At 52.3% G+C, this 13,503-nt stretch overlaps 1 protein-coding gene and 1 long non-coding RNA gene across 2 annotated transcripts; one reads left to right on the top strand and one right to left on the bottom strand.

Annotated features, from left to right (window-relative positions):
• Positions 1-9: 9 nt before the first annotated feature.
• Positions 10-5,911, top strand: LOC132345705 (uncharacterized). The gene is made up of 2 exons (XR_009495186.1): positions 10-309; positions 5,597-5,911. It is a non-coding gene; the product is annotated as an uncharacterized lncRNA (long non-coding RNA).
• Positions 5,903-12,973, bottom strand: ANGPTL4 (angiopoietin like 4). Its single transcript, NM_001046043.2, has 7 exons — positions 12,443-12,973; positions 11,705-11,815; positions 11,460-11,577; positions 8,428-8,541; positions 8,020-8,115; positions 7,647-7,928; positions 5,903-6,560 (listed from the first exon to the last, which is right to left on the bottom strand). Exons 1-7 carry the CDS (start codon positions 12,779-12,781, stop codon positions 6,388-6,390), a joined length of 1,233 nt encoding a protein of 410 aa, NP_001039508.1. The 5' UTR covers positions 12,782-12,973; the 3' UTR covers positions 5,903-6,387.
• Positions 12,974-13,503: the final 530 nt, after the last annotated feature.

Here is a 13,503-nt window from a genome sequence, read left to right as displayed (position 1 = left end):
ATCAGCGGTGGGTGATGTAGCGACCGGCACCCAGGGCAGCCAATAAGAGACGGAAGCAGAGCCTCTGGGGTGGGCGCCTCCGGAGACCCACCTTCTTCGCCCTCGGTCTCCCGGAGAAAGGCGGAAGGAATGCGGACCTTTCGGAAGTGACAGCCTCACCAGCCTATCAGAAGCGAGTTCTGGAAGGCGGGGCGGAAGACTGGAAGAATGGAACGGATTGACGGGGCGAGTAGCCAATGAGAGGTTTGATTCAGATAGTACCGGGCCTCCAGATGACCTGTCCGGGAAGGGAAATAGGGCTACGTCCAGGTAGTGTTACGCTATTTAACGTCCCAATGACATCATAGGTCAATGCGCGCTGCTCTGCGGTACGCCCACTCCCACCCTCGCTGCCCCAGTAAATGACAGCTCCTGGCGGGCATCTGTGTGTGGACCTTTTCTTCTTAGAGGTCCCCTTCTTTCTGGGTTGCAGTTTCCATCCCTACGGCGGCCTCGGTTTCCTCACTCTGTATAACAGGGAAGAAATCTTAGGGAATCTTGGAGTATAACTAGATCATTGATCTAAACAGATCTAATCTACCACCACCGTCAGTCATTGGGTCTTTGTTTAACAAATATATATAAATCCTTACTGGATGTCAGAATCCCTCTGCCAAGCAGGAGATGCAGGTTTGATTGTGGAGAAGGAAATGGCAACCCACTCTAGTATTCTTGCCTGAAGAATCCCATGAACAGAGGAGCCTGGTGGGCTACAGTCCATAGGGTTGCAAAGAGTCGGACACAACTGAGCGACTAAACAACATCTGGGATGTCAGACACTCTCTCCTTCTCTGTCTCTTTATCTTGCTTTATTCCACATCTCTTCTGCCGTAAGGAGGATTTATTTATCTTCCCTTGACATTAAAGTATATTTCCCTCTCAATCCTGTTAATAAACAAAATTCAGCTGAGTAAATGTGAAGATCTTATTGCCCTTATTAAAAGGTTCATGAATCAAGCAACATCTCATCTGTCAAGCAGAGATAATTCCCAGTTGTTGTTGTTCAGTAACTCAGTTGTGTCCAACTCTTTGCAACCCCATGGGCTGCAAGCACCCCAGGCTTCCCTGTCCTTCACCATCTCCCAGGGTTTGCTCAAAACCATGTCCATTGAGTCAATGATGCCATCCAACCATCACATCCTCTGTCACCCTCTTCTCCTGCCTTCAATCTTTCCCCTCATCAGTGTCTTTTTCAATGAGCTGACTCTTTGAATCAGGTGGCCAAAGTATTGGAGCTTCAGCTTCAGCATCAGTCCTTCCAATCAACCTTCCATTGAGGGTTCATTTCCTTTAGGATTGTACAAAATGGAAGACTTTTATAGAAAAGAGGGTGGAACAAAGAAGTCATGCACAACAGAAAAATGAAAGCCTTCAGGTGAGGCCAGCTTTTGATTGGCTGAATTGTGGTGTTTCCATTGGCTGGACAGGAAGAAAGTCTTCTTTTCTCCCACTTGAGTGAAGTAGTAGCAGTTCTGTTTGGGAGCGTAAGGTGCCTCTCTTCTGGTTGGGGTCTGTAACTGATGTCTTCCTGTTTGGGGTAATTGAAGAGTGGCAGGTCATAAGAGCTCCCTCTGCAAGCCTTTTTAACTCCTTTTTCTTTTTTTAATTTGCCTGCGCTGGGTCTTAGTTGCCGCATGCGGAATCTTTTAGTTGAGTCATGGAGGCTCTTAGTTGCAGCATGTGGAATCTAGTTTTCCTGACCAGGGATCAAATCAGGGCCCCCTGCCTTGGGAGTGTGGGATCTTAACCACTGCGTCACGAGGGAAGTCCCTTTGATGCCAATTTTAGTTGAGGTTTCCTGTTTTTAATTTTCACAAATATATTTACATATTTAGTTTCTGTCCCCCACCAACAGAACATCAACCCTGTGAGGGCAGAGACTGTGTTTGTGGCCATCACTGCTTTGTCATAGCTAGTGCACAATAAATGGTTGATTAATGATAGTGTAAGTATAGGGGCTTCCCAGGTGGCACAGTGGTGAAGAATTTGCCTACAATGCAGGAGATGCAGGAGACTCGGGTTTGATCCCTGGGTCAGAAAGATGGAGGAGGAAATGGCAACCCAATCCAGTATTCTTGCCTGGAAAATTCTATAGGCAGAGGAGCCTGGTGGGCAGGCTACAGTCCATGGGGTTGCAACAAGTCAGACACAACTGAGCATGCAGGCATGCTCTATGCAGTGTAAGCATAGAGCTCATGTGCTAATTATAGTAATTATTATAATTGCCTCCTAGACCTCATCCTTGGGATGTTCACCAGGCATCCCAAACACAAATTTGACCTCTTTTCCCATATTCTCTCCTCCTCCTGTGACTCCATCCCCCCACTCCCATCATCAAAGCCAGAGGTTGTGGACTCCTCTCTTTTTCTCATCCTTTATTCCCCTGCCCCTCTCTCCCATCCCCTCCCTCAATTGCATTACTCTGCCCCTCCTCCCTCCTAAATTTCTGACCACTTGGCACCCTCTCCTCTGCTGCTGCCCCTGTCCCAGCCCTGTCATCACTACCTGGACCTGTGTTTCCTGTTCCCAAAATTCCCTGCTCTGTGCTCACCTCACACAGTCTGTTCTTCGCATAGGAGTCAGAGTCTTTCTTTCTTCCTTTCTTTTCAAATTGAAGTATAGTTGATTTACAATGGGATTCCCTGGTGGCTCAGATGGTAAAGAATCCACCTGCAATGCCGGAGACCTGGGTTTGATCCCTGGGTCGAGAAGATCCCCTGGAGAAGGAAATGGCAATCCACTCCAGTATTCTTGCCTGGGAAATCCCATGGACGGAGGAGACTGATGGGCTACAGTTCATGGTGTTGCAGAGTCAGACATGATCGAACCGACTAACACTTTCACTTTCACTTGATTTACAAGTATATAAATCACTTGATTTATATACTTTCAGGTATGTAGCAAAATGATTCATGTAAATATATATGAATATATATTCATATAAATATATATATCTCAGATTATTTTCCATTATAGGCTATTGCAAAATATTGAATATAGTTCCCTGTAGTGTACAATAGGCCCTGTTTAGTAGTGTGTATATTGGAGCAGGAAATGGCAACCCACTCCAGTGTTCTTGCCTGGAGAATCCCAGGGATGGAGGAGCCTGGTGGGCTGCCGTCTATGGGGTCGCACAGAGTCGGACACGACTGATGCGACTTAGCAGCAGTGGCGGCGGCAGCAGTGTGTATATGGGGCTTCCCTGGTGGCACTAGTGGTAAAGAACCTGCCTGCCCATGCCGGAGATGCAAGAGACATAGGCTTGATCCCTGGGTTTGGTTCGTGGGTCGGGAAGATACCCTGGAGGTCGAAATGGCAACCCACTCCAGTCTCTTGCTTGGTGGTGAATGGATCCCATGGAGAAGAGCCTAGTGGGCTACAGTCCATGGGGTCGCAGAGAGTCAGACACGAACTGAAGCAGCTTAACACGTGCACACACATACTGAGAAAGTCATACCTTTTTTTTCCAGTTCTTTTTTTTAAGTTAGTTCTTTATTGAAGTATTGTTGATTTACAGTGTTGTGTTAATTTCAGGTGTATAGTACAGTGATTCATATATATATAATATATATTCAATTATATATGGAGACATATTTTTCAGAAATTTTAAAATATTTATTTTTATTTATTTGGTTGTGCCAGGTCTTAGTTGCGGCAGGAGTGACCTTCAGTCTTCATTGCAGCATCTTTAATTGTGGCATGTGGGATCTAGTTCCCCGACCAGGGATTGAACCCGAGCCCAGAACACTGAGAGCCCAGAGTCTATTTATTTAATTTTGGCCGATCCATGAAGCTTGCGGGATCTTAGTTCCCCTAAACCAGAAATTAATCCGCACCCTCAGCAGTGAAAGCACAGACTCCTAACCGCTGGACGGTCAGGGAAGTCCCTCTAACTGGAATTTGAAAGCATCGGCATTGTTTTTTCACCGAGTTTAGTTTTCCTAACCTATTTATAGCAAGTGATATGGGTTTTCCACATGCTGTAGAGATATGCCTCTACTTTTTAAAAAACTGGGTCAATAAGTCCCTGTATGCCTAGGAGTGTGTCATCTGGCTTAATTATTAACAACACACCCCCCTTTCACTCTCAACAGTGTCTCCATTTGGACGATCAATTAGAAGAGTGTCTCTGTTTGGACCCTTATCTGTAATGGGAATACATGCATGGTGCTGAGACAAATCTTTTAAAAATTTATTTTTATTCATTTGGCCGAGCCAGGTATTCGCAACTGGCCGAGCCAGTTGCGGCAATGGGGATCTCTGATCTTTGCTGTGGCATATGGGGTCTTTTGTTGCAGCATGTGAGATCTAGCTCCCTGACTGGGTTGGAACCTGTGTCCCCTGCATTGGGAGCATGGAGTCTTAGCCACTGGACTGCCAGGGAAGTCCCCAGATGAGGATCTTTCTGTTGACTAGCGTGTCCCAAGCACTTGGGACAGGGCTTGGCCTTTAGTAGGTGCTTAAGAAATATTAGTTGAATTTATATGTGTGTGTGTGTGTGTGCACACCCGCGTGCTAAGTCACTTCAGTCTTGTCTGCCTCTTTTGTGACTGCATGGACTGTAGCCCGCCAGGCTTCTCTGTCCATGGGGATTCTCCAGGCAAGAATACTGGAGTGGGTTGCCATGCTCTCCTCCAGGGGATCTTCCCGACCCAGGGATCGAAGAACGTGTGTCTCATGTCTTCTGCACTGGCAAGCGTGTTCTTTACCCCTAGTGCCACCTGTGAAGCCTATATATATATATATATATATATACACTACATACACATACACACATATATATTTTTTCTTTTTATCCACCCCTCCTCACCCACTATATGTATATATTTTAAGGCTAATTTAAAGGAAAACTTTTGCAGACATAGCCAAAAGTGGGAAGAGTTTACACAAAACTCTGCATTAATGTAAGAGTAGAGGGAATTCCCTGGCAATTCAGTGGTTAGAACTCTTGAGCATTCACTGCCGAGGTCGTGGGTTCAATCCCTGGTAGGAGAACTAAGATCCGCAAGTTGCAAGGCAAGGAAAAAAAAAAAGTAACACAGTAGAGCTGGGTTGTGCAAGATGGTGGCCATTGGCCACTGTGGCTGCTGAGCCCTTAAATATGGTCGGTCCAAATGGAAATGTGCCGTAAATGTGAAATCTATACCGGGTTCAGAAGACTCAGTACGAGAAGCCACGTCAAGTATCTCAGTAACTTTTATATTGACCACATGTTTAACCTGCAATATTTTGAATATATCGGGTTCAATCAAGTACACTCCTAAATAATTTTTTCTTTCTTATATATATATATATATATATATTTTTTTTTTTTTTGCCCATGCCACAAGGCATGTAGGATCTTATTTCCAGACCATGGATCAAACCTGTACCCCCTGCAGTGGAAGCTCAGAGCCTTAACCACTGGACCACCAGGGGAGTCCCCTACTTTGTTTCTTTTTAAACTTTAGCTGTTTTTATTTCCTTTTTCTTTGTTTTGCTTTTTTAAAAATGTGACCCCTAAAAAAAAATAACATTAAATATGCAGCTTACATCCCTATTTCTCTCATGTGGCCAGACACTAAAAGGTTATCAAGATTCATGTGCATAAGTATGATCAGGAAGAGCATCAAACTTTCTCTATTACCTGCTTCCAGAAGGACCAAATGAGGGTTTTGCTTTGTACCTCTGAAAATGAACATGAGATCTCCATTATGAAACCATAAGTGAAGGAAGTTGAAAGCAGATGTTGGAGACGGTGGGGATGACTAGCATTGTCCTCAAGAGCCCTGGAGTGTTCACCCTCCACCCTGTGAGCCTGTTTATGCGGACTCTGAAAACTGTCCACTTTGAAAAACAAACCAAAAGACATAAAAGAATGAAATGTTTTGAAGTTGCTTTTATTCCGAGAATTCTGTGGGTTCCACCCAGACGCCGTGGGCGCCAGCTGACTCACAGCACCCAGGCACCACAGTACGGTGAGGGTGCCCAGGCCTACGGGAAGCCCTGGTCCTCCAGCCAGTCAATGTGACTGAATCCACTGGCCATCGAGGGCCGGCCTGGCTGCCCCACCCCCGCAGGGTCCCCTCTGCATCCCCTGCTCCTTGGCGGGTGAGGGGGGTTTCTGTGCCCCTCTGTCCCACGTTTTCGGGGTCTGTGCCCAGCAGCCCTACAGCCCTGCTCTCCTCAGAGGGCATTTCCTGCAGCCTCCCCTACTCATCAAGGGGACCTCTCCAGTCATGGGCATCTTCTCTGTCCTTGAGGCTCCAGACAGCCCTTGTCTGGAGCCCCTGCCCAGGCAGGGAGTGGCCACACGTGGACAAGAGTCACTGTCCTCTGGGGGCCTGAAACCAGGCCCCAGAGAGGAGGCTAGGAGGCCGCTGTGGGCTGTACCAGGATGGTGGTGGCCTGCAGTGGGTAGTAGCGGCCCCGCCAGGTCTTCCAGAAGATGCCCTTCTTACGCTGCTGCCGCTGCCTTGGAATGGAGTGGAAATACTGGCCGTTCAGGTTGGAGTGACTGCAGGTGCCAAACCACCAGCCACCTGCCAAGGTCAGAGAAAAGGGGACATGGTCAAGCCTGTGGGTCCTTGGGTCTCCAGTGGGGCCGAGGTGGGGAGGGGGCTGGGTGTTGGCCATCACCCACTTTAGATGAGAGAACTTTGGCAGTGGTTGTCAGACTGTGTTCCAAGGAACCCCAGCTTGTGACAAAGGCACCTCAGGGGCTCAGGGCACCTCCCCACCCCATCCTGGTAACTGCGGCTTTTACATCTGTGACCCTGGCAAGTTACTTGTCCACACTTGCCACATGGTGAACATTTATTAAAGCCTTTCTATGACTGTCGTGTGTTTCACTAGTTTGTATCACACTGAACCATGTGAAATTAATCACTATTCCATCCTTCTTCCCAAGACGGAAATGGCAACCCACTCCAGTGTTCCTGCCTGGGAAATCCCATGGACAGAGGAGCCTGGCAGGCTACAGTCCTCGGGGTCACAAAGAGTTGGACATGACTCAGTGACTAAACAACAAACAACCATCCTTCTTTGACCCACCACAAGGCAGTTTCATCTGTTTCACTTCATAGGTCGTGGGCTCTGCCTTCAGTTTGTCTTGGTGGCTAGCCTGTGGCAAAGTCATCTCATTGTATTAATATTTTCATAGCAATCATGTGGTGTGGGCAGAGTGGTTATACCCTTTCTTTTTTTCTGGCCTCACCATGCAGGATCCTAGTTCCGTGACCTAGGATTGAACCCATGTCCCCTACAGTGGAAGCTCAGATCCCCAACCACTGGACCACCAGGGAAGTCTCTATACCCATTTTAAAGATGGGGAAAATGAAGGGGGGGAGGCCTTGTCAGTTGCCTAAGGGTCCACAGCAAGTAAGGAGAAGGGGGCACAGAAATAAGGACTTCCCTGGTGGTCCAATGGTTAAGAATCTGCACTCCCAATGCAGGGGGCACGGGTTTGATTTCTGGTCAGGGAACTAGATCCCACATGCTTCAACTAAGACCTGGCACAGCCAAAAAAAAGAACAGTGGCATGGAAACAGATGGGGTTGAAGGCGGGGCAGGGATGCTGAAAAGCTGTGTGGAGAAGGGCAAGATGGGGAGGGACAGGGCTCGCTTACCAGAGAGGCTCCTGGCGCAGTTCTTGTCTCCGCGGAGGTCGTGGTCCTGGTCCCAAGTGGAGAAGGGCAGGGAGAGGCCACTGGGCGAGAAGGTGGTGGCGCCCAGTTTGCTGGCCACCGGTGGCGTGAGCTGCAGGCTGTAGGCGGTGTCTTCACCCCCCAGGTGGATGGGGAACTGCAAGGACTCGGCATTGCCCTCCCAGTCCTGCAGCTGCACAGCCAGGCGGCTGCCACGGTCCCCAAGGATGTGATGCACCTTCTCCAGGCCCAGCCAGAACTCGCCTGCCACGGGAGAGGCCAATCCATGAAGAGGACCCCCAGATCTGTAACACTCTCCTCCCCGCTATGCCTCTGGCCTGCAGGAAACACCTACCTTGGGGGTCTCCGAAGCCATCTTTGTAGGCTTCCCAGGGCTGGTTAAAGTCCACGGAGCCATCCTGACGCCTCTGAATTACGGTCCAGCCTCCATCTGCCCAGAAAAGTGCGAGGTCATCAGGAGGATTCTTCTTATAAGGGATCCTGCCTCCCCTGTTTGGCTCCCTAAACCCCAAAGCACCTCTAAACCCAGGGAGAACAGTTCCTCTCACCCACCCCAGCAGGATGGGAGGAAGACTGGCAAAGAAAGAAGGTGAGCTGGCCAGTAAGCTGGGGGTTCTGCCTAGATCTTTGTCCCAGGACTCAGCAGAGAAGGAGGAAGTGGGGAATAAGAAGTGGCTGCACTTGACGGAAAGACAACCAGGCCTGTGATATTCAGGGTACCTGGGGGCCAGCCCAGCCCTACCTGAGGTCATTTTGCAGTTAACCAGGAAAGGCGGGGATCCCTGGGGCTGGATCTGGAACAATCCACTTTCCCTCTCTCCCTCTTCAAACAGCTCCTGGCAGTCCCTGGGCAGTCCTGAAGGACAGACAAAAGATGGGGGGGATTGAAACGGAGAGCCGTCCTAGGGGCGTCTAAGGAAACAGGCATGTCTGGGGGCTAGGCAGCATGTGACAGGGGCAGGAGGGGGCACTCCTCAGCTCACCGTGCCCCCTTCCACTTGCCTAAAGTTGCCCATGACTCCCCAGGACCAGCCAGACCCATCCTGCCTCCTCCCACCCTGAACGCCCATCCTCTGGCCACACAGCCTTCCTGGTAGCACGCACGCTCTGGCCACAGGGCCTTGGAACATGCTAGTATTCTGCCTAGGACCTCTTCCCTCATGCAGTTCTCTGCCTCATATTAAAAGTCCCAGCTTCTGGAAAGGATGATGTCTCAGACACCCATCCCTCCCCTCCCCTCCCCCACATCCTGTTGCAATAAATAGGGAAAAAAGAGGAATGAGTTTTTTTCTTTCCCTTTCCTGAGAACAAAGAAGATAAAGAGAACAGTGATCAGGCCTGAACATTCCTAGTTGTTTCCTTTTTCTTACTTTAACTGCTCCTAACTCTGCTTGTCTGTAAGGAAGCTTGCTCTTCGGCCTTTCTGGGGTTTACCCTTACAACACCCTTCCCCTTGTAGTTACACACTGGAAAGAAGACCACAGAGCCACGTAACAGCCAGACTCAATCACTGAGTTACCAACACCAGACTATGGCTGTCTTAGAAACAATGCAAGAGGGAGAAATCAAGACCCTGTCGCCTTTGTTCCTCATCACCGACCCCTGACTATGAGCCTTTGCCTTATATAAGGCCCGAGACTCATCATGGGCGTTGAGGGGGCACAGTTCTTGAGGCATGAGCCTACCGTGTTTCGAAACTCTTTGCTGGCTGAGAATTAAAGCCACCTTTCTATTCCCTCCAAACTCTGTCTCTGTATTTTTTTCTTCAGCTTCAGTGGGCAGAGAAGGCCAAGATTTTGGCCATCATTAGCCCGAGACCAGGCTAAGGGCCACTGAGGACTTCCTACTCCCCAACACTGGGGACATCTGTGATCTCTCCACAACTTCCCATACTGTATGAAGTCCCTGAAGTCAGGAATGAGGAATGGCTCTCTGCCCACCATCTGGCACCAGCTGATGCCAGCCCACAGCAGATGTTTAATAAAGATGCCATGAAAGAATGATTGAAGGAGCTGGACCAGAGTGGGGGTGGGGCCGGAACAGAGAGAAACGGGAAGGGGCTCTGCTTCCTCCAGCCTCGGGTGAGCATTAGGCCTGGATAGGGTTTGGAGGGCACCACAGAGGCCCCACCCGGGGTCCCGGGCATCTGAGAGGGAGAAGGAAGGATTGAAGAGTGAAGGAGGGAGGGACGGAGGGATGGCTTGGGCATGTCTGCAGACTGGGGAAGTCCCTGGCCCCCACCCCAGCAGGAAAAGTAGGGGAAAGGTTGAAGGGGGAAGGGCAGGCTCAGGTTGAGGGGTGAACATGTTGGCGCTGTGGGGGTGGGGGCGGGCCCAGAGTGACTGCTGACATTTCCCGGCTCCTCAGGCAGCTCCCCTTTCGCCTACTTTCCTCTCTTCCAATCACAACAGGCAGCCGGCCAAACCACCAGTGTGGCTTCCATTAGCACCAGCTGTTTGTCTCCTCAGCTCTGACCTTTCTCCGGCTTGGCAGGGCTGAGCCTGGAGTCCCCCAACCTACACATGACCCCCCCTCCCCCATCACATTCCTGAGGTGGGACCTTTGCCTGCTGGCCCCTCCCAGAAGCCCCTCATGGCAGGGCTACCATTTGGGAGGGTGTAGCGGACCCTTCCCCTTCCTGGTGGGGGAGGTGGTGGGACCAAGAGGTGGGAGAGCCTTCAAGACCAGAGGGCTGCAAGCCAGCAACCAGCCCGAGGGCGGGTGTGAAGAGGGGGATTCGAACTTTCACCCGGTTGGCTGTAGACTGCTGCAGATGCCAGTGGGGGGATGGGGTAGGAGGACCTCAGGGAAGTCAGCCAGGTCTGGACCTGTGAACTTAGGGTGGGACAGAGACACTGGGGAGCTGGGAGCCAGGGTCAGACACCTACAGACATGCTGGTTTGGAGATGTGGGGTGCTCTGGGGCACACACAATAAAGGATCTAGAACTTGTAGGGGTCGGGGCAGGGTGAGAAGGGGCGATCAGCACTTCCAGGTCAATAGAGCCGTGAGAGCCAGGCAAGGTGCATGGATCAAGGGGCCCAGACTTGTTAAGAGATGCAAGAGTGAATGGTGTGACTGGCCGGGGAGATGGGGGTTCCCTGCCTTAGTCTCCCTTCCCAGATCCACACTCTAAAATGAGGGCCCAGAATTCCCTGGCCGGCCTGTGGTTAAGACTCTGTGCTTCCAGTGCATGGGGCGTGAGTTCAATCCCTGGTCAGGGAACTAGGATCCACATGCCAAGTGATGCAGAAAACAAACAAACAAACAACAACAAACACCTGGTGGCCCCAAACGTCAGAACATCCCCCTCCCCAGCAGCCGTTCTCTTTTAACCCAAGGGGGGCTCCAGTCTCCCAAACTGGCACCCTTTTGTCCACCATCCCGCCCTCCTGCAAGGGTCTAACCCCCAGGAAGTTGTCCCTGAGCCATGCCAGCCCTTTCCCCACACCCTTGCAGCTCAACCCCCTCTTGGACCCACTTTCCCAACCCCTGCTCCAGTTAGTGGCTCTCGAGGCTTTGGGAAAATCCCACTGACTTTCTGGGAAGAAGGGTTTGAGGGGAGCCCAGAGAGGAAGGGTAAGGGCTGAAGAGGGGGATGTCCTGGTCACCCCTTCACCAGAGACCTGTCCTCCCACGAGGATGCACAGCCAGAGCCTCTCTCTTTCTCAGTAAGGTGGACCGAACAAGGAAAGGGGAAAGAATGGTAAGTCGGGGAATGAGGGTGGGGGTTGGGGGGAGTTTGCTAGAGTCCAGCAAAAGGTTGGACACTCACTGTGCAGGCGGCTGATATTGTGAGCTGGGCCAGCAAGCTGGGCCATCTTGGGCAGCCTCTTCCTCCTGGCGGGCTTGGCCATCTCGTGGCCCAGGTGCCTGGGGGCCAGGTGATCCATCTAGGACAGGACCAGGAGGAGGATGTCAGGTCTGGCTGGTTCAGGCTGCTCAACCTGCCTGGCTCCACAGCCAGACCCACAGGGTCCACCTTGAACCTCCCTCCCCATCTGGAGCAAGCACTGGCACCTGGCTCTGTAGATTCTGGATTCGCAGCTGCTGCTTCTCCAAGTGCCGCTGCTGCTGGGCCACCTTCTGGAAGAGTTGCTGGATCCTGCTGTTCTGAGCCTCCAGCTGAGTCTGGGGAGAGTGTAAAAGTCTGGTGAGGATCCGGTCTTCTGCCACCACCTTCTCCATTCATCCGCTGGTCCTGCTTCCAACTCTCCATCCTTTGAGGCCGGGGCAGAAGAGCCCAGGCTTCCCTGGTGGCTCAGTGGTAAAGAATTCGACTGTCCATGCAGAAGATACAGGAGAAGTGGGTTCGATCCCTGGAGATCCGCTGGAGGAGGAAATGGCAACCCACTCCAGTGTTCTTGCCTGGAGAATCCCATGGACAGAGGAGCCTGGAGGGCTACAGTCCTGTGTTGTGCATAGTCGCTCACTCGTGTCCGACTCTTTGCGACCCCATGGACTGTAGCCTGCCAGGCTTCTCTGACCATGGGGATTCTCCAGGCAAGAATAACGGAAAGGGTTGTCATGCCCTCCTCCAAGGTATCTTCCCAACCCAGGGATCGAACCCAGGGTCTCCTGCACTGAGGCGGGTTCTTTACCGTCTGAGCCACCAGGGAAGCTCGTTACAGTCCATGGGGTAGCAAAAGAGCCGGATATCACGGAGCGACTGAGCATGCAGGCAAAAAGGAGAGACCAGGGTGTTCGGGATGCGCCCCTTCTTGTTCACTCCCTTCCAGGGCAGTAGCGTATATGTACCTTCAAGCTGCGGAGGGTTTCTGGGGAGGCGTCGCCGCCGCCGGGATTGACCAAATTGGCCTGGGCACGCGGAGGCGCGGCGGACCCCTCAGGATCCTTGCAGGCGGCCCCACACGCGCCCAGACGCCGTTCCAGCTCGCCCAGCTGCCCACGGGTGCGCTCCACGTGTTCGCGCAGCCCGTGGCCGAGCTGCAAGAGGCCGTGTGCCAGCACGTTCACCTCGTCCCAGGAAGCAAAGCGCGGCGTCTCGGGAGGCTCCGGGCGGCCCTGAGCGCTCAGCAGCCCGGCGGTGGCGGCGCACAGCATCAGGGCTGCTCCGGCTGTCGGCGCACAGCGCATCCTTCCTGGTGGTCCAGGCTTCGGAACGCGGAGATTCGGAGAGGCAGGAATGAGGGGGCGCCAGAGAGACTCTGGGGTCGAGGTGCGAGGGCTGGAAACCCGAAGGCCCTGGCGGAGGACTCGCTTCGGTGCAGAAGCCGGAGGAAAGACTAGAGTGACAGCCCCCGGCCCTCGGCTTGGTGTGTCTGTGCGACGCCCTCTGTTATAAGCGCTGCGCGCGCGAGGAAGGAGGAGCCTAGAAGGCGGGGCGCGTGAAGTTCCGGGGGCGGGGAGTGGGGGCCGGGGTTGGGGTTCAGTACGCTGGAAGCAGGGTAGTTATGCCGGCTCTGGGAAGCCGTGGGAAGTGCAAAAGTCTGGCTTCTCTCACCAGGTCCTGATGTGCGTTTTCCGTCGTGCCTTCTCTGCTGACCATGGGAGACGTGACCTCCTCTCCCCGCGGTCCCCTTCCAGGCACCGGCATTCCGAGGCCCTACCCCCACCCCACCCCAGCCACGTTCGGTGGGGAAACGGCGCCGGCAGGAACGGCATGCCCGGCAGCATTCCTGACCCCCACTCTCCAAGTCAAGAGCTAGAGAAGAGGGTTCTGGTATGTTGAGTCCAGCAGGACCAGGCAGGAAGCCCGGAAGCACGCAAACATCCCCTCCTCCGGGAGAGCATATCAAGCCCAGGCTGGACCCCCTGGGGAGGCATCTCCCAGGCTTCTGCTCTCCTTCCTGCTCAAG

Source organism: Bos taurus, chromosome 7 (genome assembly GCF_002263795.3).
Source record: "Bos taurus isolate L1 Dominette 01449 registration number 42190680 breed Hereford chromosome 7, ARS-UCD2.0, whole genome shotgun sequence".
Classification (NCBI taxonomy): domain Eukaryota; kingdom Metazoa; phylum Chordata; class Mammalia; order Artiodactyla; family Bovidae; genus Bos; species Bos taurus.
This window is presented reverse-complemented; position numbering and strand designations above follow the sequence as displayed.

Excerpts from the sequence above, each read along its gene's own strand:
- ANGPTL4 (NM_001046043.2), bottom strand. The coding sequence starts at position 12,781 with ATGCGCTGTGCGCCGACAGCCGGAGCAGCCCTGATGCTGTGCGCCGCC. Across the intron at positions 11,816-12,442 it reads AAACCCTCCGCAGCTTGAAG|ACTCAGCTGGAGGCTCAGAA; the intron begins GTACATATACGC and ends CACTCTCCCCAG. Across the intron at positions 7,929-8,019 it reads TGGCTTCGGAGACCCCCAAG|GCGAGTTCTGGCTGGGCCTG; the intron begins GTAGGTGTTTCC and ends CTCCCGTGGCAG.